This window comes from Muscardinus avellanarius (genome assembly GCF_963383645.1).
Source record: "Muscardinus avellanarius genome assembly, chromosome: 10".
NCBI classification, from domain to species: Eukaryota; Metazoa; Chordata; class Mammalia; order Rodentia; family Gliridae; genus Muscardinus; species Muscardinus avellanarius.
In genome coordinates this window covers 60,766,773-60,789,387 of record NC_137796.1, presented here as the reverse complement: position 1 = coordinate 60,789,387, position 22,615 = coordinate 60,766,773, and the positions used below count along the sequence as shown (strand labels likewise).

The 22,615-nt window shown below is 49.3% G+C and overlaps 1 protein-coding gene across 1 annotated transcript in view; it reads left to right on the top strand.

The window, feature by feature from the left end:
* Nucleotides 1-3,572: 3,572 nt before the first annotated feature.
* The window catches only part of PLEKHA4 (pleckstrin homology domain containing A4), a gene marked incomplete at both ends in the record, with an annotated part of 30,475 nt that continues 11,432 nt past the window's right edge, over nt 3,573-22,615 (top strand). The window contains 12 exons of the mRNA XM_080703665.1: nt 3,573-3,656; nt 5,695-5,802; nt 10,504-10,576; nt 10,686-10,786; nt 11,516-11,625; nt 13,946-14,161; nt 14,468-14,747; nt 16,887-16,961; nt 18,689-18,736; nt 18,859-18,939; nt 19,074-19,223; nt 21,899-21,997. Of these exons, the coding sequence (XP_080559791.1) occupies nt 3,573-3,656; nt 5,695-5,802; nt 10,504-10,576; nt 10,686-10,786; nt 11,516-11,625; nt 13,946-14,161; nt 14,468-14,747; nt 16,887-16,961; nt 18,689-18,736; nt 18,859-18,939; nt 19,074-19,223; nt 21,899-21,997 (1,425 nt within the window). The remainder of the gene's footprint in view (nt 3,657-5,694; nt 5,803-10,503; nt 10,577-10,685; nt 10,787-11,515; nt 11,626-13,945; nt 14,162-14,467; nt 14,748-16,886; nt 16,962-18,688; nt 18,737-18,858; nt 18,940-19,073; nt 19,224-21,898; nt 21,998-22,615) is intronic.

Below are 22,615 nucleotides of genomic sequence, written 5' to 3'. Positions count from 1 at the left end.
CTGTCTAGGCTGGATAAAACAGGAAAAAGAAAAATTTAGAAGTCATTTAGGATATGGCATCAGGGCATGACCCTGAGTCATAGCAGTAGAAATAGCAACACGAAGGCATAGCAACGTGAGATTACCGGCCTAGGATTCCTTTCTAAACTCAGCCACACCCATCTCTGCCAGTCTCCTATTTACTGTCTCAATACCCAGTTTGGGCTCCCTTTTTTTTTTTTTTTTTTTTGGCAGTACTGGGTATGGAACCCAGAGGCATTCTATCTCCGCGCCACATCTCCTGCCTTATTTTTTATTCTTTATTTTGAAACAAGGTCTTGTTTAAATGATTAAAGTGAGGCTGTCCGAAAACGACGATCCTCCTGTCTCAGGCTCCCAAGTACGGGGATTACAAGCGTGTGCAACCACGCCCAGCTCCCCACTTTTCTTTCATTCGATCCAAGAGTGCAAGCCCCTGACCCCTCCTTTTCAGAACCCTAAGTCTCAGTCCCATGAACAAAAGTCTTTTACTTCTTTCCCTGGGGGACAAAGTCAGAGCTCCCGGTCCTCTTGAGGACTGACACATCAGGCCCTCAAGACCTTGGTCTTGAGGTGCTGACGTCACCACCTCGGAGGCTCAAAACATTCTGACCTGCAGATGATTCCTTCACTGGAGACCAAGACCCCGTCACTGGCTCCCAGACCCCTTCCTTCTCGCAGGATCCCAATCCCGATTCTTGCCTAAATCCGGGCCCCTAGCCCATGCCTCCAGACCCTCAGAAGTCCGGCCCCTACCCTGCCCCCCAGACCCAGGCTCCCAGGCCCTCGTCCCCCACGACCCCCGCGGGAGCCCCCGCCCTGACACTTCCGTCTCGGAAGCAGAAGTCCAAGCCCCCTCCTCATGGCTGACCAGAGGCCAGCCCCCAACTCCCCGGAGTCCCAGGCGTCCGGGTCCCTGGCTCACCGGCGGGGGGCTGCGCGTCACCCCGGGGGCAGGAGCGCCGGCTCGGGCTGCCAGAAGCGATCGCAGGTCCGGACGGCTCGGGAGGCCTGCGCGTTCATCTCGCCCTCAGGCGTCGGGCTATGGCGGGCTGCCGAAAGCGCTCTCGTCGAAGAGAAGCAGGGGTCGTCCGGCGTCTTCAGGTGTACTGTCCACTAGGCGAGCAGGGATCGGATTAGCTGTGACGCCGCCCGCGAGGCTTTTATAGCCGACCGTGCCCGACGTGCTGACGTCACCACGGGAGGCGGGGTTTGGAAAGGGCAACTGGGCAATGGAAAGGGAAAAATAACACGCGACTTCTCGCGGAGATTCCAGGGTTAGTGACGTCACGGCGGCCTTTCCACACGTAGCCACGCCCTCAAGGAAAGGCGCTGTCAGTCAAACGCTTGACCCGCCCCATCCCCAAACGGGCTCTCTCCCTCGGCCCCAGGCTTGTGCCTTCCCGCGCCCAGTTTAAGCAGCAGGCTGTAGTTTAGGGCCTCCCATCTTCACATCCACTCGATTCCCTCCCCGCGTGGGGTGTCGGGGTAGGATGTTATCATTCCCACTAAACAGATAAGAAAACTGAGGCCTGGGAACGAAGCCATTCGTTCAAGGTGGTCACAGCTGAGTCCAGATTGATGGCTGATGGGAACAAGAATATAGGCGGCGGCGTGGAGGCAGGCACTTTGCTTAGCTCGCCGCTTTCTTCTTAGTGGCTACAGTGCAGCCTGGTGCATTGAAGGAGCGCCCCTAATACAGCATATGGTGAATTGCCTGCTAAACCATGAGCTCAGACTCCTACCCTTTACAGGCACAAGGCTGCGTTCTTGGGATTCGCTGCTTCAAACTTTTGCAAGATCTCTGCTTACCCAAACTGAAATTTGGGCTGAGCCAGGGGTCCTCATGGTGGGGAGGGGGTCTTCTACAAGTTCTGGGCCCAGGGACACAATGTCAATCCCACGTCCCGTTCTCTTTCCCATCTGGTCTATCATCTTTTTTGGGTGGGGGGATTGCTGGGGATGGAACCCAGGACCTCATGCATGCTGGGTAAGTACTCTGCGACTGAGCTACACCCCAGATTTGATCCATAACCTTACTCCTCAGAATGTGCCCAGGAACCAAGTCTCCCTCGTGAAGGGTTGTCTTCATTCTAGAACAAAATTCTCACCTGGATCTGAAGTGGAGATTTGCAACTGGCCACTCGAACCTGCCCTAGCCAGCTCCCAGGAATTTGGGACCACCTCCTTTCTTGGGGGGGACTGACCATCCCCAGCCTCATCCAATTAATGCTTCAAGACCCCTGGTTCATCATGATTCAGGAGTCCTGACTCCTAGCACACCGCTTCTCACACCCAAGATTCAGGATTGTTCACCCAAACCCTTCCAGGGCTTCAGGAACCTGAGCCCCTCCCTTGAAGGGGCCAGTGGTTCAGGCCCCTGACCACAACAAAGCCACAGGGGCCCTGGGGTTCAGGCCTCAGCTCCAAACGTTGAGGTGAGGGGTCCCAGTCCTAGCCCTCTGGACCCCGGAGCTGGGCAGGGGTCAGCCCCTCCCATTAGCTGTGGGGGCAGCTGAGCCAGGGGTCAGGCTGTAGTGGGGAGGCCAGAAAGGGCGGGGACAGCCAGGATTGGGAGGGGAGACAGCAGCGTGGGCGGCTGGCAGAGGGAAGGAAAGACCAGCAGAGAGGAAAGAGAAACTGGGAGAGGGAGGAAGAGGGAAAGTGAGGAGGAGAACTGGAAAGGGAGAGCGCAGGAAACGGAGACAGAAAGAGAGGGAGGGAGACGGAGAAAGAGTGAGAGAATGAGACAGAGACACAGGGGAAAACTCTGAGCCTAGGAGAGAAAGATTTGGACAGAAGCAGGAGAATTGGGGGAGAAACTGGAAGAGGCAGAGTGGAGAGAGAAGCATAGAAGATAAGATTGCACAGAAAGGGGGAGAGAGAGGGAGAGGGAGAGGGAGAGGGAGAGAGAGAGAGAGAGAGAGAGAGAGAGAGGGAAACAGACAAAAAGAGGGTGCACGTTTGGCAGTGATCAGGTGAGGACAGAGGCCAAGAACTATGAGAGGCAGTTCCTGAAGGACAGGGAATAGGAGACAGTGGCTGGGTGCCCCCGACCCACACAGGCCACAAACCCTGTGTCTGGGACCCCAGGAGCTGGGTAAGTTCCTTGGCTGGGCCGGGAGGGGCTGCCCGGTGCAAGCTCCTGTGCAGCGGGCTTGGTTGGAGGAGTTGGCAGAGATGGCTTGGGGGTTGTGAGTGAGAGGGCAGGAGACAGGTAGCCTGGGGCGGACTGAAGGAGGCAGGGAATGGGGGTCCCCAAGTGCAGAGAGGGTCACATTCCTGGCCAGGGCTCAGTGGGTGGGAATAAAGGAGCCCCTATTCTCTGGCTGGGCCTTAGACAGCTGCCCCCCGCCCCACAGCTGCCAGGGCCGCCCACCTCTCTTGGCTTGGTTCTTGGTATGTGATCCCCAGCCATGGCCTCCCCCAGCCCCCCAATCTCCAAACAACGGACTCTTTCTCCTCAGCCTCCTTGAGCCCCTTGACCCTGTCTCTGTCCCCGGCCCAGTCAGCTACAGAGACACAGCCCCTTTTTCTCTCTCCCCAAGCCCTCGATGGAGGAGGGCCGACCGCGGAGCAGCCTCAGCCTGGCCAGCAGCGTCTCCACCACCTCTTCGCTCAGCGGCCTGAGCACCAAGGTCCGAGAGTTTCCTGGTGGGGATGGGGAGGAAGGTGGGACTCCGGGCTGCTCCATCTCCCTGGTTCCTAGTCCCGGGTCCATCTCCCTGGTTCCTAGTCCCGGGTTCTGTCCAGCCCAGGGACTCCAGTTGTTAAGGACAAGGATCCTTAGCAATGGGGTCTGCCAGACTTGGGAAGGTCTCAAGTTGCCCGCCAGCTGCAGCTGGGAATTCAGAGACACTCCCAGCTCTGCCCCCTCCCCACCTGTGTTTCCTAAGCCTGAACAGCAACTTCTCTGGCTCTTGGTTGCTAACCAACTGTCACTCTCCAGCCACATCTTCTGAGGGGCTGAGATGTGGCAGCTACTTTTTTTTTTTTTTTTTTTGTACTGGGAATTGAACCAGGTATATTTTCTACTCTGAGTGACACCCCTAGCACTTTTTATTTATTATTGGTACTGTGGATTGAACCCAGAAGCATTCACCTCCAAACTACATCCCCAGTCCTATTTTACTTTTTATTTATTTATTTATTTATTTTTGCGGGTCTGGGGATGGAACCCAGAGGCATTTGACCTCTGAGCCACACCCCTGCCCAATTTTTTATTCTTTATTTTGAAACCGGGTCTCACTGAGTTGCGGAGGGCCTCACTGAGTAGCGGAGGCTGTCTGCGAACCGGGATCCTCCAGTCTCAGCCTCCCGAATGCTGGGATTACAAGCGTGTGCCACCACGCCCGGCTCTATTTTACTTTTTATTTGGAAGAGGGTCTCACTAGGTTCCTGAGAGTCTTGCTAAATTGCCAGAGCTGGCTTTGAACCTTTGATCCTGCTGTCTTAGCCTCCCAAATACTGGGATTACAAGCATGTGCCACCATGTCCAGACGGCCTCTTAGCCTCCCCCCCTTTTTTGTGGCACTGGAGACTGCACTCAGGGGCATTCGACCTCCAAGCTACACCCCCAGCCCTATTTTTATTTTTATTTGGAAACGGGGTCTTGCTGAATTGATGAGAGTCTTGCTACGTGCTGTTTCTTGTCCTCGAACCTGTGATCCTCCTCTCTCAGTCTCCCAAGTTCTGGGATTACAAACAAGTGCCACCATGCCTGGCTCCTCCAACCCTTTTTTTGGTGTGTGTTTGTGGTACTGGGGACAGAACCCAGGGGCTTTCTACCTATTTTATATTTTATTTGGAAACAGGATCTCACTCACTTGCTGAGAGCCTCACTAAATAGCTGAGGCTGGCTTCGAACCTGTACAATTCTTTCTCTGTTCCCCAAATGCTGGGATTACAAGCGTGTGCCGCCATGCCCGGCTACCTCCTCAACCCTTTTTATATATATTTTTGTATTGGTATTAGGGAGTAAATCCTGGAGCATTCTACCTCAGAGCCACTTCCCCAGCCCTATTTCCTTCTCTTTCTTTCCTTCCTTCCTTCCTTCCTTCCTTCCTTCCTTCCTTCCTTCCTTCCTTCCTTCCATCACCGGGGATGGAACCCAGGGGCTATGCTGGAATGGAATCCAAGCTATGCTTCCAGCTCTATTTTTTATTTTGAAACAAAGTCTAGCCGGGCGTGGTGGTGCATGCTTGTAATCCCAGTGCTTGGGAGGCTGAGACAGGATAATCGCACAGGTTCGAAGCCAGCCTCAGCTATTTAATGAGGCTCTCAGCAACTTAGTGAGACCCTATTTCCAAATAAAATATAAAATAGGTCTGGGAGTATAGCCCGGAGGTAGAAAAAAGCCCCTGGGTTCTACCCTTAGTACCACCAAAAGGAAAGAAAGGAAGGAAGAAAGAAAGAGAGAAAGAAAGAAAGAAGGAAAGAAAGAAAGAAAGAAAAGAAAAGAAACAGGGCCTCACTAATTAGCTGGGGCTGGCCTTGAACCTGCGATCCTCCTGTCTCAGCCTCCCAAGTACTGGGATTACAAACATGCCCCACCACGCCCGGCTCTCCAGCTGGTTCCTAAGGGCAGTTGAGCAAGGGTCTAGGGTTGCCAGCTCACCCCCTGCCCTGGAGCCCATCCGAAGGCCCTGTTCACCTCTGTCCCTCTTCTCTCCTCAGAGGCCCACCCGGGCAGTCAACAAGGTCCATGCCTTTGGGAAGAGGAACAATGCCCTCCGAAGGGATCCCAACCTGCCCGTGCACATCCGAGGCTGGCTTCATAAGCAGGTGGCGTCCATGGGAGAAAGACGAGGACACCAGAGTTTGTGCCCTCGGCTGTCCACTTGCTTCCCTTCCATGTCCCCAGAGATGTTTCTTTTCTGCTCACTGCCTCTCCCTTACACTGTCACTGTTTCATTCATTCATTCATTGGCTACATCTTTACTTTTCTTTTGTGGTACTGGGAACTAACCTAAGGGAGTTCTACCTGAGCTACACCCCAACCCCCTTATTTTTGTGGTACGGGGGTAGAGCCCAAGGGGCATTCTACCTCCAAGCAACACCCCCAGCCCTGATTTTTATTCTGAAACAGGGTCTCACTAAGTTTTGGAGGGCCTCACTAAGTCATCGAGGCTGGCGGCAAACCTGTGAGCTTTCTGTCTCAGCCTCCCAGGTGCTGGGATTACAAGGGGGCACCACCACGCCCAGCTCAACCCTAGCCCTATATTTATTTATTTATTTATTTATTTATTTATTTATTTATTTATTTATTTGTTGTGGCACTAGGGATTGAACCCAGGGGCATTCTACCTCCATGCTATACCCCCGACCCTATTTATTCTTTACTTTGAAACAGGACCTCACTAAGTAGCTGAATCTGGCAACAAATCTGTAATTCTCCTGTTTCAGCCTCCTAAAATGAAGCACCAGAAACATGGATTATAAACTTGTGCCACCACCCTAACCCTTTAAATTTATTTTAATTTTGTGGTACTGGGAATGGAAGCCAGAGGCAGTTTATCTCTAAGATGACCCCCAGCCCTATTTTTTTTTTTTTTTTTTTGGTGGTACTGGGGAGGGAACCCAGAGGCTTTCTACCTCCAGGCTATACTCCCAGACCTATTTTATATTTTATTTGGAAACAGTGTCTCGCTAAGTTGCTGAGAGCCTCACTATGTAGCGGAGGCTGGAGGCTGGCTTCGAACCTGCGCGATTCCTCCTGTCTCAGCCTCCCAAGCGCACCCCCAGCCCTATTTTATTTTTTGTTTTGAAACAGGATCTCTAGAGGTTGCTGAGAGCCTTGCTACATTGCTGAGGCTGTCTGTGAACAACGATCCTCCGGTCTCAGCCTCCCAAATGCTGGGATTACCAGCGTGCACCACCACACCCGGCTCCATCCATTTGTCTTTGTTTTGTGGTACTGGGGATTGAATTCAGAGGCATTCTACCTCTGAGATACACCCCCAGCCCATTTTATTTTTCATTTGGAAACAGGATCGCATCAGGTTCCTGGGAGTCTTCCTCAGTTGCTGAGGCAGTTTGTGAACCTCCAGTCTCAGCCTCCCAGGTACTGGGATTACAGGTGTATGCCATCACTTCTGGCTTCTTTTTTGTTTTGAAATAAGATCTTGTTAGGTTGCTGGGAGTCTTGCTCCATTGCTAAAGCTGGTCTTGAACCTGCGATCTTCCTGTATCAGCCTCCCAAATACTGGGATTACAGGCATGGATCACCAGGCCAGGCTAGTGACTGCATCTTAAACACTTAACAGTGTACCTGGCCCCAGGCATGCATCATGCAGATAATATAGATAATGATCTTTATTACATTGGAGGTCATGGGATGGGGCAGGGATGGATAACGAATTAGTAAATAAATAAAAGGGCTTGATAAAGCCAGGTGTAGTGGCGCACGCTTGTAATTGCAGCATTCAGGAGGCTGAGACCGGAGGGTGGGGGTTTGTGGACAGCCTCAGCTACTTAGTGAAGCCCTCTGCAGCTCAATGAGACCCTGTTTCAAAATAATGAATTAAAAATTGGGCAGGGGGTGTAACTCGGAGGTCAAATACCTCTGGGTTCCATCCAGACCAGCAAAAAAAAGAAGAAGAAAAAATAGGGCAGGGGGTGTAGCTCAGAGGTCGAATGCCCCTGGGTTCTATCCCCAGACCCACATAAATAAATAAATAAATAAATAAATAAATAAAGCCGGGAGTGGTGGCGCACGCTTGTAATCCCCGCGCTTGGGAGGCGGAGACAGGAAGATCATGCAGGTTCTCAGCTAGACATGCTGGCTTAAGAGACCCTGTTTCCAAATAAAAAAGTATAAAAAATAGGTCTGGGAGTGTAGCCTAAAGGTAGAAGGGTTTCCAGGAACCCCAGTACCACCAAAAATAAATAAATAAATAAATAAATAAATAATAAAAAATAATAAAATTAACAAATTAATAAATTAATAAAAAATAAAAGGGCTTGATCATTTTAGATTGTGGAAAGGAACAACACAGGGCTATGCTCAAACATGGCTCAGGAATGAGACCCACATTTGTTCGGCTCTTGGTCAGAGAAGGCCTCTCTGAGGTGACTGAATGGTAAGCAGTAGCCTGCCAGCCGGATGTGGTAGCACACGCTTCTAATCCTAGTACTTGGGAGGCTGAGACGGGAGGATCGCAAGTTTGAGGCCAGTTTCCGCAATTTAGCGTGACCTTGCATCAGAATAAAAAGAGGAGAGGGCTGAGGGTGCAGTTCCGTGGTAGAGGACCCCCTGGCTTCTGTCTCCAGTGCCACACACAGCAGAAGGAGGAGGAGACAAAGCAACAGCCCACCCTGCTAAGATCAGGGCGGCATCCCAGGAAAGCACAGAAGGCTCTGTGGCAGCCCAAAGCTTAGTGTTTAGAATGAGCCCAAAGGAGATAGATAGGAAGGACAGCAAGCAATACTTCTCAAACTGATTCCTGGACCAGAAGCCCCTGGGGATTCTTTGGAAATGTCAGTGATCAGCTGGTTCACTCCCAGCTCTACTGAAATCATGAGCTATGGGGACGGGGCACAGGAATCTATGTTTTTAATTATTTAATTAAATTAAATTTATTTGTGGGTCTGGGGTTGGAACCCAGGGGCATTCTACCTCCGAGCTACACCCCCTGCCCTATATTTTATTCTTTATTTTGAAACAGGGTCTCACTGAGTTGCACAGGGCCTCACTAAGTAATAGCTGAGGCTGTCTATAAACCGCGATCCTCCTGTCTCAGACGCCTGAATGCTGGGATTACAAGCACCACCATGCCTGGCTTGGAATCTGTGTTTTAATATACCTTCTGGTGCTCAAGTTTGAGACTCCCTGCAAACTGGAAAAGTAAGGAATATTGAGGTTTTGTTTGTTTTTTTTTTTTTCTTTTGTGGTACTGGGGATGGAACCCAGGTACAATCTACGTCTAAGCTACACCTCCAGCCTGATTTTTTTTATTCTTTATTTTGAAACAGCGTCTCACAGAGTTGCAGAGGGCCTCACTAAGTAGCTGAGGCTATCTGTGAACTGCCATCTTCCTGTCTCAGCCCCCCGAATGCTGGGATTACAAGTGTGGGCCACCATGCCCGGTTAGTTTTTATTTTGAAACAGGGTTTCACTAAATTGCTGAGGCTAGCTTAGAGTCTGTAATCCTTTGGTCCCAGTCTCTCAAATACTGGGATTAGAGGCGTGCACCACCATGCCAGGCCAAGGCATAGTTTTTTTTTTTTTTTTCCAAACTAGCGATGGAACCCAGGGACATTCTACCTCCTTGAGCTACACCCCAGCCCTATTTTTTTCCCCCTTTATTTTGAAGCAGGGTCTCATTGAGTTGCAAAGGGCCTCACTTAATAGTAGCTGAGGCTGTTTTCAAATCACGATCGATCCTCCTTTCTCAGCATCCCAAATGCTGGGATTACAAACCTGCGCCACCACACACCCAGTTCATAGTTTTTTGTTTGTTTGGGTGTGGTGCTATAGATTGCGCCCAGGGCATTTTACCTCCAAGCTACACCCTCAACCCTGATTTTTGTTGTTGTTGTTCTTTATTTTGAAACAAAGTCTCACTAAATTTCCAATGCCTTCTCACTAAGTAGCTGAGGCTGGCTGGGAACTCAGATCCTCCTGTCTCAGCCTTCTAAGTACTGGGATTACAAGCGTGTGCCACTATGCCGGGCTCTAAGGCATAGTTTTAAAGTGGTGGATGCCGGGCGTGGTGGCGCACGCTTGTAATCCCCATACTTGGGAGGCGGAGACAGGAGGATCGTGCAGGTTCGAAGCCAGCCGTGCTGGCTTAAAAGACCCAGTTTCCAAATAAAAAGTATAAAATAGATCTGGGAGGGTAGCCCGGAGGTAGAAGGGTTTCCAGGAACCCCAGTACCACCAAAATAAAATAAAATAAAATAAAATGGTGGAGATAGCCAGGCATGGTGGCAGACCCTTGTAATCCCAGCAGTTGGGAGGCTGAGACAGAAGGATCCTAGTTTGCAGATACCCTCAGCTACTTAGGCCCTTTGCAACTCGATGAGACCCTATTTCAAAATGAAAAATAAGCCAGGCGTGGTGGCGCACGCGTGTAATCCCCGCGCTTGGGAGGCTGAGACAGGAGGATCGCACGGGTTCGAAGCCAGCCTCAGCCATTTAATGAGGCTTTCAGCAACTTAGTGAGTCCCTGTTTCCAAATAAAATATAAAATAGGTGTGGGAGTATAGCTTGGAGGTAGAAAGCCCCTGGGTTCCATCCCCAGTACAACCAAAAAAAAAAAAAAAAAAAGTGGTGGTCCAACGGTTACTCAGCCACAATACATTAGCTTTCAGCTCTCCATCTGAGTGTGTTGAGTCAAATTTGCATCTCTCTGGGCCTCTGTCCCTCCGTATCTCTATCTCTTCCGTGCCTCTGTCTCAGGTTTCTCTGGATCCCTGTCCCCGTGTGTCACTGTCTCTCTCTGCTTCTTCCCTGTTTACTCAGGCTCTCATCTTTCTCCCCAGGACAGCTCTGGGCTCCGGCTCTGGAAACGCCGCTGGTTCGTCCTCTCTGGCCATTGCCTCTTCTACTACAAGGGTCAGTCTCCAGCTGGCAGGGGGCGGCAGGCCCCTCGCCCACCCGTGCTCCCCTCTGGCCTCTTGGCCTCCTGATCCCTGTGTGATCCTGACACAGCCTTTCTTTGCAGACAGCCGCGAGGAGAGTGTCCTGGGCAGTGTGCTGCTCCCCAGCTACAGCATCAGGCCAGATGGGCCGGGAGCCCCCCGAGGACGGCGCTTCTCCTTCACGGTGAGTCGAGCCATCTTCCTCTCCTCCTCGGGTACTAGTGATGGTGACTGGAGGGGGCAGGTGGACAGGCATGGGTATCCCTTACTGGAGATAAAAGGTGAACAGGATCCATGGCAGCCTCTTTTTTTTTTTTGGTGGTACTGGGATTCCTGGAAGCCCTTCTACCTCCGGGCTACGCTCCCAGACCTATTTTATACTTTTTATTAATTTTAATTTTTTTTGCCTCTTTTTTAAAATTTATTTTGTGGTACTGGGGATGGAACCCAGGGACATTCTATTTCCGAGTGACACCCCCAGGCAGATTTTTTTAGTCTTTATTTTGAAACAGGGTCTCACTAGGTTGTAAAGGGCCTCACTAAGTAGCTGAGGCTGTTTGCAAACCGCCATCCTCCTGTCTCAGCCTCCCAAATGCTGGGATTACAAGCGTGCGCCACCACGCCCGGCTTGGCAGCCTCTTTTATAGAGATCCAGGGTGTCAGGGTCCCAAGCCCTTGCTTTTTTTTTTTTTTTTTTTTTTTTTTTGGTACTGGGGATTGAACCCCGGACATACCTCCAAGTTTCACCCCCAGTTCTTTTCACTTAGAAACAGGGTCTAGGTTACTGAGGATCTCACTAAATTGCTGAAGCTGACCTAACCTTTGTCTCAGCGATCCTTCTATCTCAGCCTCACTTGTACTGTAATTACAGGGGTGCGCCAACACACCCTGCCTGAAGCCCTCTTTTTCACAGGCTGAGCACCCCGGCATGAGGACCTACATTCTGGCTGCAGACACATTGGAGGACCTGCGGGGCTGGCTAAGGGCTCTGGGCAGGGCATCCCGCGCAGAGGGGGATGATTGGTGAGTAGAGATTCAACCTGCGCCCCAGACTCCTACGCTGAACTTTTCTTTCCTTTTTCTTTTTTTCTTTTCCTTCTTTCTTTCTTTTCTTTCTTTTTTTTTTTTTGTGGTACTGAGGATGGGAATGGAACCCTCCCGGCTACACCCCCCAGACCTAATTTTTTATATTTTATTTGGAAACAGGGTCTCAATAAGTTGCAGAGGGCCTCACTAAGTAGCTGAGGCTGGCTTTGAATCTGCACTCCTCCTGTCTCAGTCTCCCATTTACTGAGATTACAATTGCCACCACACCTGGCTCTACACTGAACTTTTCTAATCATCCTAAACTCCTCCCATGGGAGATCCCGCTTTCAATGAACGTCCAATCACTAGGTGTCTAGCCGAGGATATTCCACCTTGCAGGCCCCGCTTCCAGGGAACTTTGGTTTTTCCTATTAGCAAAAGGCTGCCTGAAGCTCCTCCCACTATCTCCTCCCTCCCATACCCCGCCCAGCTCCCCTCCAACAGAACTGATCCTTCAATCAGGGGACCTAGTAGACATTCTCAGCTTGCCCCATGAATTAATCATATGTCCACTCTGATTGGTTCCTTCAGAAGTCTCCACCCATTTATAATCCCAGTACTTGGTAGGCTGAGACAGGAGGATTGTGGTTTGCCAACAGCCTTGGGATTGTGGTTTGCCAGTTTAGTGAGGCCCTCCACAATTTAGTGAAACCTGTTTCAAAATAAAGAATAAAAAAACAGGGCTGGGGGTATAACTCAGAGATAGAATACCCCTGGGTTCATTCCCCAGTACAATAAATAAATAAATATACAAGCTGGAAATGGTGCCACATGCCCGTAATCCTAGTCCTTCAAAGGCTGAGATAGGAGGATCATAGATTGGTGAGCAGACTCAGCAATTTAGTGAAGCCTTGTTTCTTTTTTATGGGGGGGGGGTTCCTGAGCCTGGAACCCTGGGGGCATTCTGCCTCTGAACTACACCCCTAGCCGTATTTTTTATTCTTTATTTTGAAACAGGGTTTCACTGAGTTGCAAAGGGCCTAAATAGCTGCGGCTGTCCGTGAACGGAGATCATCTGGTCTCAGCCTCCCAAATGCTGGGATTAAATGCATGTGCCACCATACCCGGTGAGACCTTGTTTCTTTTTGTGTGTTTATGGTGCTAGGGATTGAACCTAGAGGCATTCTACCTCCAAGCTACACTCCCAGCCTTATTTAATTTTTTATTTTGAAACAGGGTTTCGCTAAATTGCTACAGCCTTGCTAGGTTGCTGAGGCTGGCTTCAAACCTGCGATCCGCTGTCTCTCAAGTACTGGGATAACAAGCAGGGGACACCATGCGCAGCCCATGAGAAAAAGTTTCAAAGTAAAAAATGAAATAGGAGCCGGGTGTGGTGGTGCATGCTTGTAATCCCAGCATTTGGGAGGCTGAGACAGGAGGATCGTGGTTCAAGGACAGCCTCAGCTAGTTGGTGAGGTTCTTTGCAACTCAGTAAGACCCTGTTTCAAAATAAAGAATAAAAAAAATAGGGCTGGGGCGTAGCTTGGAGGTAAGGCCTGTGAGTTCCATCCCCAGTACTGCAAAATATAAATAAAAAATAAAATAGGGGTGAGGTGTAGCTCTGAAGTAGAATGCCCCTGGGTCCAATACCCAGTATCACAAAAATAAGTAAGACAAAATAAAAAGGGCTGGAGGTGTAGCTCAGGGGTACGGTGCCCCAAAATTCAATCCCTAATAATAAAACGAAACAAGGCCAGAGATTTTTTAATTGTGTCATCTCTTTGGCTATGTCTTGGCCTGTCCAGATCTCAGACTGGAGACTCCACTCCTAGGCTTAGTCTTTCTCCTAGTCCAGGGCCTGTGACCTGGATAGACTCAGTGGCCCAGAACAAGTCACTCCCACATTCTAGACCTCGGTTTCCCCATCTGCAAAATGGGACAAAGATATATAGTGTAGTGCACTGTCCTCTTTTGGAGTGGGTCGTTATGCCCTCTGTGGGGGAAAAAAATAAGCTGTTAAAATTTTCAAAGGAGGCCGGGCGTGGTGGCGCACGCTTGTAATCTCCACACTTCAGAGGCTGAGACAGGAGGCCCACAGAGGTTCGAAGCCAGCCTCAGCTACTTAGTGAGGCTCTCGGCAACTTATTGAGACCCTGTTTCCAAATAAAGTATAAAATAGATCTCAGAGTATATAGCCCGGAGGTAGAAAGCCCCCTGTGTACCACCACCACCAAAAACAAACAAACAAACAAAAACAAAACAAAACAAAAAACCCTCAAAGGAGTGATATTTCTTTCTGTGCCCTCTCTGTGCCCAGTGGGCAACCCAGGTCACCAGCACATCCCCAGCCTGGGGAGGGCCCTGGCGGCCCCGGGGGTCCTCCGGAGCCCAGCAGAGGGGAAGAAGGGCGCGCCTCAGAATCACCGGAGGTTGCTCGGCTCTCTAGAGGTCATGGCAGACCTAGGCTGCTCACTCCCAGCCCCACAGCCGACCTCCAGACAGGATCCCGGACTCGGAGAACTAGGAGCCCAGAGTGAGTAGGATTGAGAGACGCTGGGGGCGTGGCCCGAGGAAGGGCGGGGCGGGATCGATTGGGGGCGTGGCCTAGCGCTTCCCTACTTTGCAATGAATTGCGGGGATTCCGGTGGGATCCCAGCCTGTCCGGGATAAATTATAAGAAGAGGCCCCGAAAGAGAATTATTGTGGATCTTCCCCATAGGGAGGATTCTACTCCAGAGGCACAGAGACAGTGACTCGAGATGCCCTTACGGCTTGAAGGGTAGTGAGGTGGCTGTGGAGGGTTAGATGATTCTATTCCCGGATTCTCTCCTTCCCACAGCCTGTTCACACCCCTCTCTCGTCCTCCTTCTCCCCTGAGCCTTCCTCGTCCCCGTTCGGCTCCTGCGCGGCGACCCCCTCCCTCCTCAGGAGACACAACACTCCCTGCCCGACCTCACACCCCCTTGAGTCGTATTGATGTCAGGCCTCCTCTGGACTGGGGACGCCAGCGGCAGACCCTCTCCAGGTCGCCTACTCCCCGCGGAGGGCCCCCCTCTGAAGCTGGCGGAGGAAGACCCCCCAGAAGCCCTCAGTGTTGGAGAGAGGAACCCAGAACACAGGTGAGCGGAGCGGTGTAGGGTTGGGGACTACATTTCCCATGAGGCCGCAGAGCGACCGCCCCAGGCTGACCGCTAGTCTATTGCCGCGGCATCATGGGAATTGTAGTCCAGAGTTAGCCCCTGTGGCTGTAAGTGAGAGGAGCGTGGACTCATTCTCCCATCAGGCCTCAGGACGGTCTTTACTGGCATCCTCAGACCTTTGTTCTTTAAGGATCTTGGGGACTGTATTTCAGAATATTCTGTCACAGGAGCGCTGTGAGAGGTGGAGTGGTTTGCATCTGCCTTGGGTCCCCAACTTAGCACATAAACCACCTACTATTTCTCTGAGAATCATGGATTTACAGCTCAGAATATCCATAGGTAACTTCCATCAGCCCCTGGGGCAGCTTTGCCAGATTAGTCTGTTTATTAGGATCCCTAGCACGTAGTTCAAGACATTGGAGTGGGGGGCTGATTCTGAACCTCAAAAAATCTCCTAAACCAGAAGTGGTGGTGCACACCTGTACTTGGGAGGCTGAGACAGTAGGATTGCCAAGTTTGAAGCCAGCCTCAGCGATTTAGTGAGGCTCTCAACAACTTAGTGGGACCCTATTTCCAAATAAAAAATAAAATAGGTCTGAGAATAGAAAGCCCATGGGTTCCATTCCCAGTACAACAACAACAACAACAACAACAACAACAACTACTACTACTACTACTACTACTACTACTACTACAACAACTACAGCAGCAACAACAACAAAAACAAAGAAAGCCGGGCGTGATGGCACACTCTTGTAATCCCAGCATTTGGGAAGTTGAGACAGGAGGATCGCAGTTCACAGACAGCCTCAACTACTTATGCTCTTTTCAACTCAGTGAGACCCTGTTTCAAAATAAAATATAGAATAAAATATAGGGCTGGGGGTCTATCTTGGAGATAGAATTCTCCTGTGTTCCATCCCTAGAACCCCCCCCCCAAAAAAAAGAAAGAAAGAAAGAAAGAAAGAAAGAAGGAAAATACGGAGGGAGAGAGCAAAATAGAGAACACCCTCAGCAAATAGACTCTCATCAACCTACTGAGATGCTGTTTCAAAATAAAAATTGAGTCTATGGCCATCCCACCCTGAACGCGCCCGGTCTCGTCTGATCTCGGAAGCTAAGCAGGGTCAGGCCTGGTTAGTACTTGGATGGGAGACTGCCTTGGAATATTGGGTGCTGTAGGCTAAAATAAAATAAAAATAAATAAAACTTGAGGCTGAGTGAGGTGGTGCATGCTTGTAATCCCAGTATTCGGGAGGCTGGGACCAGCCTCAGCTACTTAGTGAGGCCCTCTGCAGCTTAGTGAGACCCTGTTTCAAAATTTAAAAAAAGGGCTGCTGGGCATGGTGGCGCACACTTGTAATCCCAACATTCCAGAGGCTGAGACTGGAGGATCGCAGTTCATGGATAGCCTCAGCTACTTAGTGAGGCCCTCCGCAACTTAGTGAGACCCTGTTTTAAAATAAAGAATATAAAAAAAAATAGGTCAGGGGATGTAACTAGGAGGTCAAATGCCTCTGGATTCCATCCCCAGACCTGCAAAAAAAAAAAAAAAATTTTTTTTTAAATAGGGCTGAGTGTGGTGGTGCACACTTACAATCCCAGCATTTGGGAGGCTGAGATAGGAGGATCCAGGTTCTCCTTGGCCTCAGCTACTTACTGAGGCTGTTTGCAACTCATTGAGACTCTGTTTCAAAGTAAAAGTAAATAATAAGAAATAGTGCTGGTGGTGTTGCTCGGAGGTAGAATGCCCCTGGGTTCCATCTCCAGTACAGAAAAAAAAAAAAAAAAAAAAAAAAAAAAAAAAAAGGGCTGGGTGTGTAGCTTGGAGGTAGAATACCTCTGGGTTCAATCCCCAGTACTGAGAAAAAAAAAGAAAAAGAAAAAAAAAGAATAAAAAATAGGGCTGGAGGTATTGCTCAGAGGTAGAATGCCCCCGGGTTCAGTCTCCAGTAAGACACACACACACACACACACACACACACACACACACACACACACGTGTACACACACACACACAGTCTCTTAAGCCCTTCAAGTCCAGACACACCCACTTTAATATTTATTACCAAGACATGTCGATTTCTAAAGAGCTCTATTTTTCATTATTCTTCCCAGACTTCTTCTGGCTCCTCCACTTATCTCCAGCTTCCCCCGAGACCCCCAGGGACCCGGGCCTCCATGGTTTTATTGGTAGGTATTTTGGGGGCCCTGAATCTGTATGAACCCCCTCCCTTGATTTCTTTGCTATGAGGAAAGTCGTTTCATGGACTAGGAGCCTAGTCCAGGAGTAAAAGAAAAGAAAGAAGTTATAATCTTTTTTTGCAGTCCTGAGGATGGAGCCCAGGGGCTTTCTACCTCTGAGCTACACCCTTAGCCCTATTTTAATTAATTAATTTATTTTTAATTTTTTTTTTTGGTGGTACTGAGGTTCCTGGAAACTTCTATCTCCGGGCTACATTCCCAGACACCTAATTTTTATACTTTTATTTGAAAACAGGGTCTCTTAAACCAGCGCGGCTGGCTTCCAACCTGTGTGATCCTCCTGTCTCTGCCTCCCAAGCCCGGGGATTACAAACGTGCGCCACCACGCCCTATTCTTTATTTTTAAACAGGGTCTCACTGTGTTACAAAGGGCCTCACTAAGAAGCTGAGGCTGTCTGCAAACCATGATCCTCCTGTCTCAGCCTCCCAAATGCTGGGATTACAAGCGTGCCCACCACACTCAGCTTCTTCATCACTTTTAAGTGTGCTAAGTATATTGACGTGGTTGGGCAACAGATTGTTAGAACTTTCTCATCTTGCAAAACTGAAAGTCCATGTTCACTTAACACTAACTCTGTCTTTCCCCACAGTGTCTGGGAATCACCATTCTACATTCTACTTTCTATTTATGTACGTTTTGTTTTTGGTACTGGGCAATGAACCAGAGGCATTTCACCTCTGCTGTACACGCCCAGATCTATTTTATTTTTTATTCTGAAACAGACTTTGGCTAAGTTGCTAAGGTCAATCTCAAGCATGAGATCCTCCTGCCTGGTGTTATGAGTTTGACTGTAAATACCTCATATAGAGGAAATCATACAAGATTGATTTTATTTCACTTAGCACAATGTTCTCAAGGTTCATCTATTTTATTTTATGTGCCAGAGTTTCCTCCTCCTCCTCCTCCTCCTCCCCTCCTCCTCCTCCTCCTCCCCTCCTCCTCCTCCTCCCCTCCTCCTCCTCCTCCCCTCCTCCTCCTCCTCCTCCCCTCCTCCTCCTCTTCCTCCTCTTCCTCCTCCCCTCCTCCTCCTCCTCCTCCTCCTCCTCCTCCTCCTCCTCCTTTCTTTTTTTAGGTACTGGGGATGGAACCCAGGAGCATTCTACCACCGAGCTATACCCCCAGCCCTATTTTTTATTCTTTATTTTGAAACAGGGTCTCATTGAATTGCAGAGGGCCTCACTAAGTAGCTGAGGCTGTCATCGAACCACCGTCTTCCTGTCTCAGCCTCCTGAATGCTGGGATTACAAGCATATGCCACCATGCCCAGCCCCCAGCTTTATTTTTTATTCTTTCCTTCCTCCTCCTCCTCCTCCTCCTCCTCTTCCTCCTCCTCCTCCTCCTTCTTCTTTTTCTTTCTCTCTCTCTCTCTCTCTCTCTCTCTCTCTCTCTCTCTCTCTCTCTCTTTCTTTTTGTGGTACTGGGGATTTAACCCAGGGGCATTCTACCTCCAAGCTATACCCCCAGCCCTATTTTTTATTCTTTATTTTGAAACAGGGTCTCACTAAGTTGTGGAGGGCCTCACTAAGTAGCTGAGGCTGGCTACAAACCTGTGATCCTCCTGTCTCAGCCTCTCAAGCGCTGGGGTTACAGGTGTGCCCCACCATGCCTGGCTGGCCTGTTCCCTTTCACCCTGGACTTTTCTCCTTTTCTTCAGCCAGGTCCTCCCCTGGACTCAACTTTCCACCAAAGCTTGGAGACAGATGTAAGTTTTCCCAGACCTGACCCCTGCTGAGTTCCCAGAGTCTGCAGAGAATGTGATAGATGGTGGGGGATGGGAATGAGACAGATGAGGTCCATAAATAGCTCCTTTTCTTTTTTCTTCAGACCCTGTTGACCAAATTGTGTGGGCAGGACCGGCTCCTGAGGCGGCTGCAGGAGGACATAGACCAGAGACAGGAGGAGAAGGTGCTGGGCCTCTCCAATTGCCCATGGTCCTTCCTTCCTATGGAAGCCAGGATGCTGAGGACTTGGGGGGGTGCCTGTTCTCTCCCGGAGCTGAGTGTGGCTTCAGAGTCTAACCACCTTCCCTCTTGCTTCAGGAACAACTAGAGGCAGCCCTAGAGCTGACCCGGCAGCAGCTGGGCCAGGCAACCAGGGAGACTGCCGTCCCTGGGAGGGTGTGGGGCCGCCAGCGCCTCCTGCAGGACCGGCTGGTCAGTGTGAGAGCCACCCTTTGTCACCTGACCCAGGTGAGCATCGGGAAAGGGCCCCAAGGCTATACAGATTGTTCAGAAAGAGAACCTGAGCGTTCACAGGAATATATTCTTTTTTTTTCTTTGTTTTTCTTTTTTTTTTTTTTGGTACTAGGGACTGAATATAGGGTCATTCTACCTCTGAGCTATGTGCCCAGCTCTTTTTATTTATTTTTTATTTTTGTGGCATTGGGGATGGAACCCAGGGTCATTCTACCACCGAGCTATATCCCCAGCCCTATTTTTTATTCTTTTATTCTGAGAAACAGGGTCTCAATGAGTTGCAAAGGGCCTAAGTAGCCGAGGCTGTCTGCAAACCACGATCCTCCTGTCTCAGGCTTCCGAATGCTGGGATTACAACTGTGCACTACCACATCCAGCATATATTTTTGTTTTTGAAACATGGTCTCACTAAGTAGCTGACAGTCTTGCTAAGTTGCTGAGGCTGGCTTCAAACCTGTGATCCTCTTGTCTTAGCCTCTCAAGACTGGGATTACAGGCGTGTGCTACCACAACTGGCTATGAATGAATATTCAATACTTAGTAAAGTACTTGCTATTTGGTAGGCAATATGTGTTAGCCATAAGTATTATTATTATGTTTAAACAATGGACACAAATTATTAGGTATGTAAATTGTTATTTAGAGCTGGCCGTGGTGGCACACACCTATACTCCTAGTACTTGAGAGGCTGAGACAGGAGGATCTGGGTTCACAGACAGCCTCAGCTACTTAGTGAGGCCCTCTGCAACTCAGTGAGACCCTGTTTCAAAGTAAAGAATAAAGCCGGGCGTGGTGGCGCACACTTGTAATCCCAGCCTTCAGGAGGCAGAGACAGGAGGATCGCGGTTCACGGACAGCCTCTGCTACTTAGTGAGGTCCTCTGCAACTCAGTGAGACCCAGTTTCAAAATAAAAGAATAAAAAATAGGGCAGGGGGTGTAGCTCGGAGGTAGAATGCCCCTGGGTTTCATCCCCAGACCTGCAAAAAAAAAAAAATAAATAAAAAATAAATAAATAAATAAATAAATAAATAAATAAAAAATAAAAAATAGGGCTGGGGGTGTAGCTCGGAGGTAGAATTATCCTGGGTTCCATCCCCAGCACCACAAAATAAATAAATATCTGTGAAATGGAGGCAGGAATAGTACCCACTTTACAGGAGTTGAAGTAGTGCTTAAAACGGTTCTGGGGATCACAGGCTCAAAGGCAGTCTTGGCAACCCTGCAAGGTTCTCAGCAACCTAGTGAGACCCTGTTTCCAAATAAGGCTGGGGTATAGCTTGGAGGTAGAATGCCTCTGGGTTCAAGCTTCAGTACCAAAACCAACCAAACAACAGAATTAAGTACAAAGTAAGGGCTCAAAGAATGTTATCTGTTAGCTGGGTGTGGTGGCGCACACCTCAGTCAGCCTTAGCAATTTAATTTAGCGAGACCCTCGGCAATTTAATGAGACCCTGTTTCATAAAAAGAGCTGGGGAGCCGGGCGTGGCGGTGCACTCTTGTAAGCCCAGCGCTTCGGTGGCTGAGACAGGAGGATGGCACAGGTTCGAAGCCAGCCTCAGGTACTGAGTGAGGCTCTCAGCAACTTAGTGAGACCCTGTTTCCAAATAAGGTATAAATAGGTCTGGGAGTATAGCCCAGAGGTAGAAAGCCCCTGGGTTCCACCCCCAGGAACATTTATTTATAATTTATTTATTATCATAAATAAATAAATAAAATAAAAAATATAAAAAGATCTGGGGGTATAGCTTGGTTCAATCCCCAGTACCCCCCCACAAAAAAAAGTTGTTGTTGGGCATGGTGGCTCACACTTGTAATCCCAGCTCTTGGGAGGCTGAGACAGAGGATCACACAGGTTCGAAGCCAGCCTCAGCTACTTAGTGAGGCTCTCAGCAACTTAGTGAGACCCTGTTTCAAAATAATATATTAAACAGGTCGGGGGTGTAGCCTAGAGGTAGAGGCCCCTGGGTTCCATCCCCAGGACCACACACACACACACACACACACACACAAATGTTAATTGTTGTCACTAAATTATTATTATTTTATGATAGAAGGCTATAATGCACCAATACAATTATATAAAATTATTATTATTATTATTATTATTATTATTATTGGCTAAGAGGTTTCCGCTGCCCATGTGCATAGGTATTGTGTGTTTTTGTTTGTTTGTTTGTTTTTGCGGGTCTGGGTATGGAACTCGGGGGCATTCAACCTCTGAACTATACCCCTTCCCTAATTTTTTATCCTTTACTTTGAAACGGGGTCTCACTGAGTTGCAGAGGGCCTCACTAAGTAGCTGAGGCTGTCCTCGAACCACGATCCTCCGGTCTTAGCTTCCTGAATGCTGGGATTACAAGCGTGCGCCACTGCGCCCAGCAGGTGTTGTGGTTTAAACTCTCCCCACAAGTCCTTGGATCTTCAGTTTCTGCCCCACCCCAAGTGAGTATTAGAACCCAGGGATTGATGATCACGGTTATATGTCGACACTAATGGTTCATTAGGGTTTCCCACGATCTGGCCAAGATGCCCATGGAGAATGTAGTTCATATAGCCCCTGGGCACCAGCTACCTTAACTCCCTTCTTTCTCCTCATCTTGGAAAAGATGCAGAAAGAGCTGGCAGGTAAGGGTGCTAACCTTCTATCTCCCCCTTTCTGGGACTTTAGGAGCGAGAGCAGGTTTGGGACACATACAGCGGCCTGGAGCGGGAGCTGGGCACCTTACGAGAGACCCTCGAGTACCTGCTGCACCTCGGGTCCCCCCAGGTACTTCTCCTAGGCTCAAGCTCCATCCTCCCCTCCAAGATGTGCTTGAATACTCTTTCAGAATTTAAGCTCCAGTATGGTGTGGTGGGCCATACCTGTAATCCCAGTACCTGGGAGGCTGAGACAGGAGGATTGCTGGTTCGAGATAAGTCTCAGCAACTTAGTAAGGCCCTCTGCAACTTAGTGAGACCCTGTTACAATAAATAAATAAATGGCTGGGCGTGGTGGCACATGCTTGTAATCCCAGTATTTTGAAGGCTGAAACAGGAGGATCACAGGTTCGAGGCTAACCTCAGCTACTTAGTGAGACCCTCCCCAATTTAGTGAGACCCTGTTTCAAAATAATGAATAAAAAATAGGGCTGGGGATGTAGCTCAGAGGTAGAATGACACTGGGATTCATCCCCAGTTCCCCCCAAAAAATAAAATATTAAAAATAGATAGATAAATAAATAGCTGGGTGTGGTGGTACATGCTTATAATCCCAGTACTTGGGAAGCTGAGACTAGAGGATCATAGGTTTGAAGACAGCTTCAGCAACATAGACTCTCAGCAACCTAGCAAGATCCTGTTTCCAAACAAAAATTAAAAAGGCCTGGGGATATAGCCTGGAGGTAGA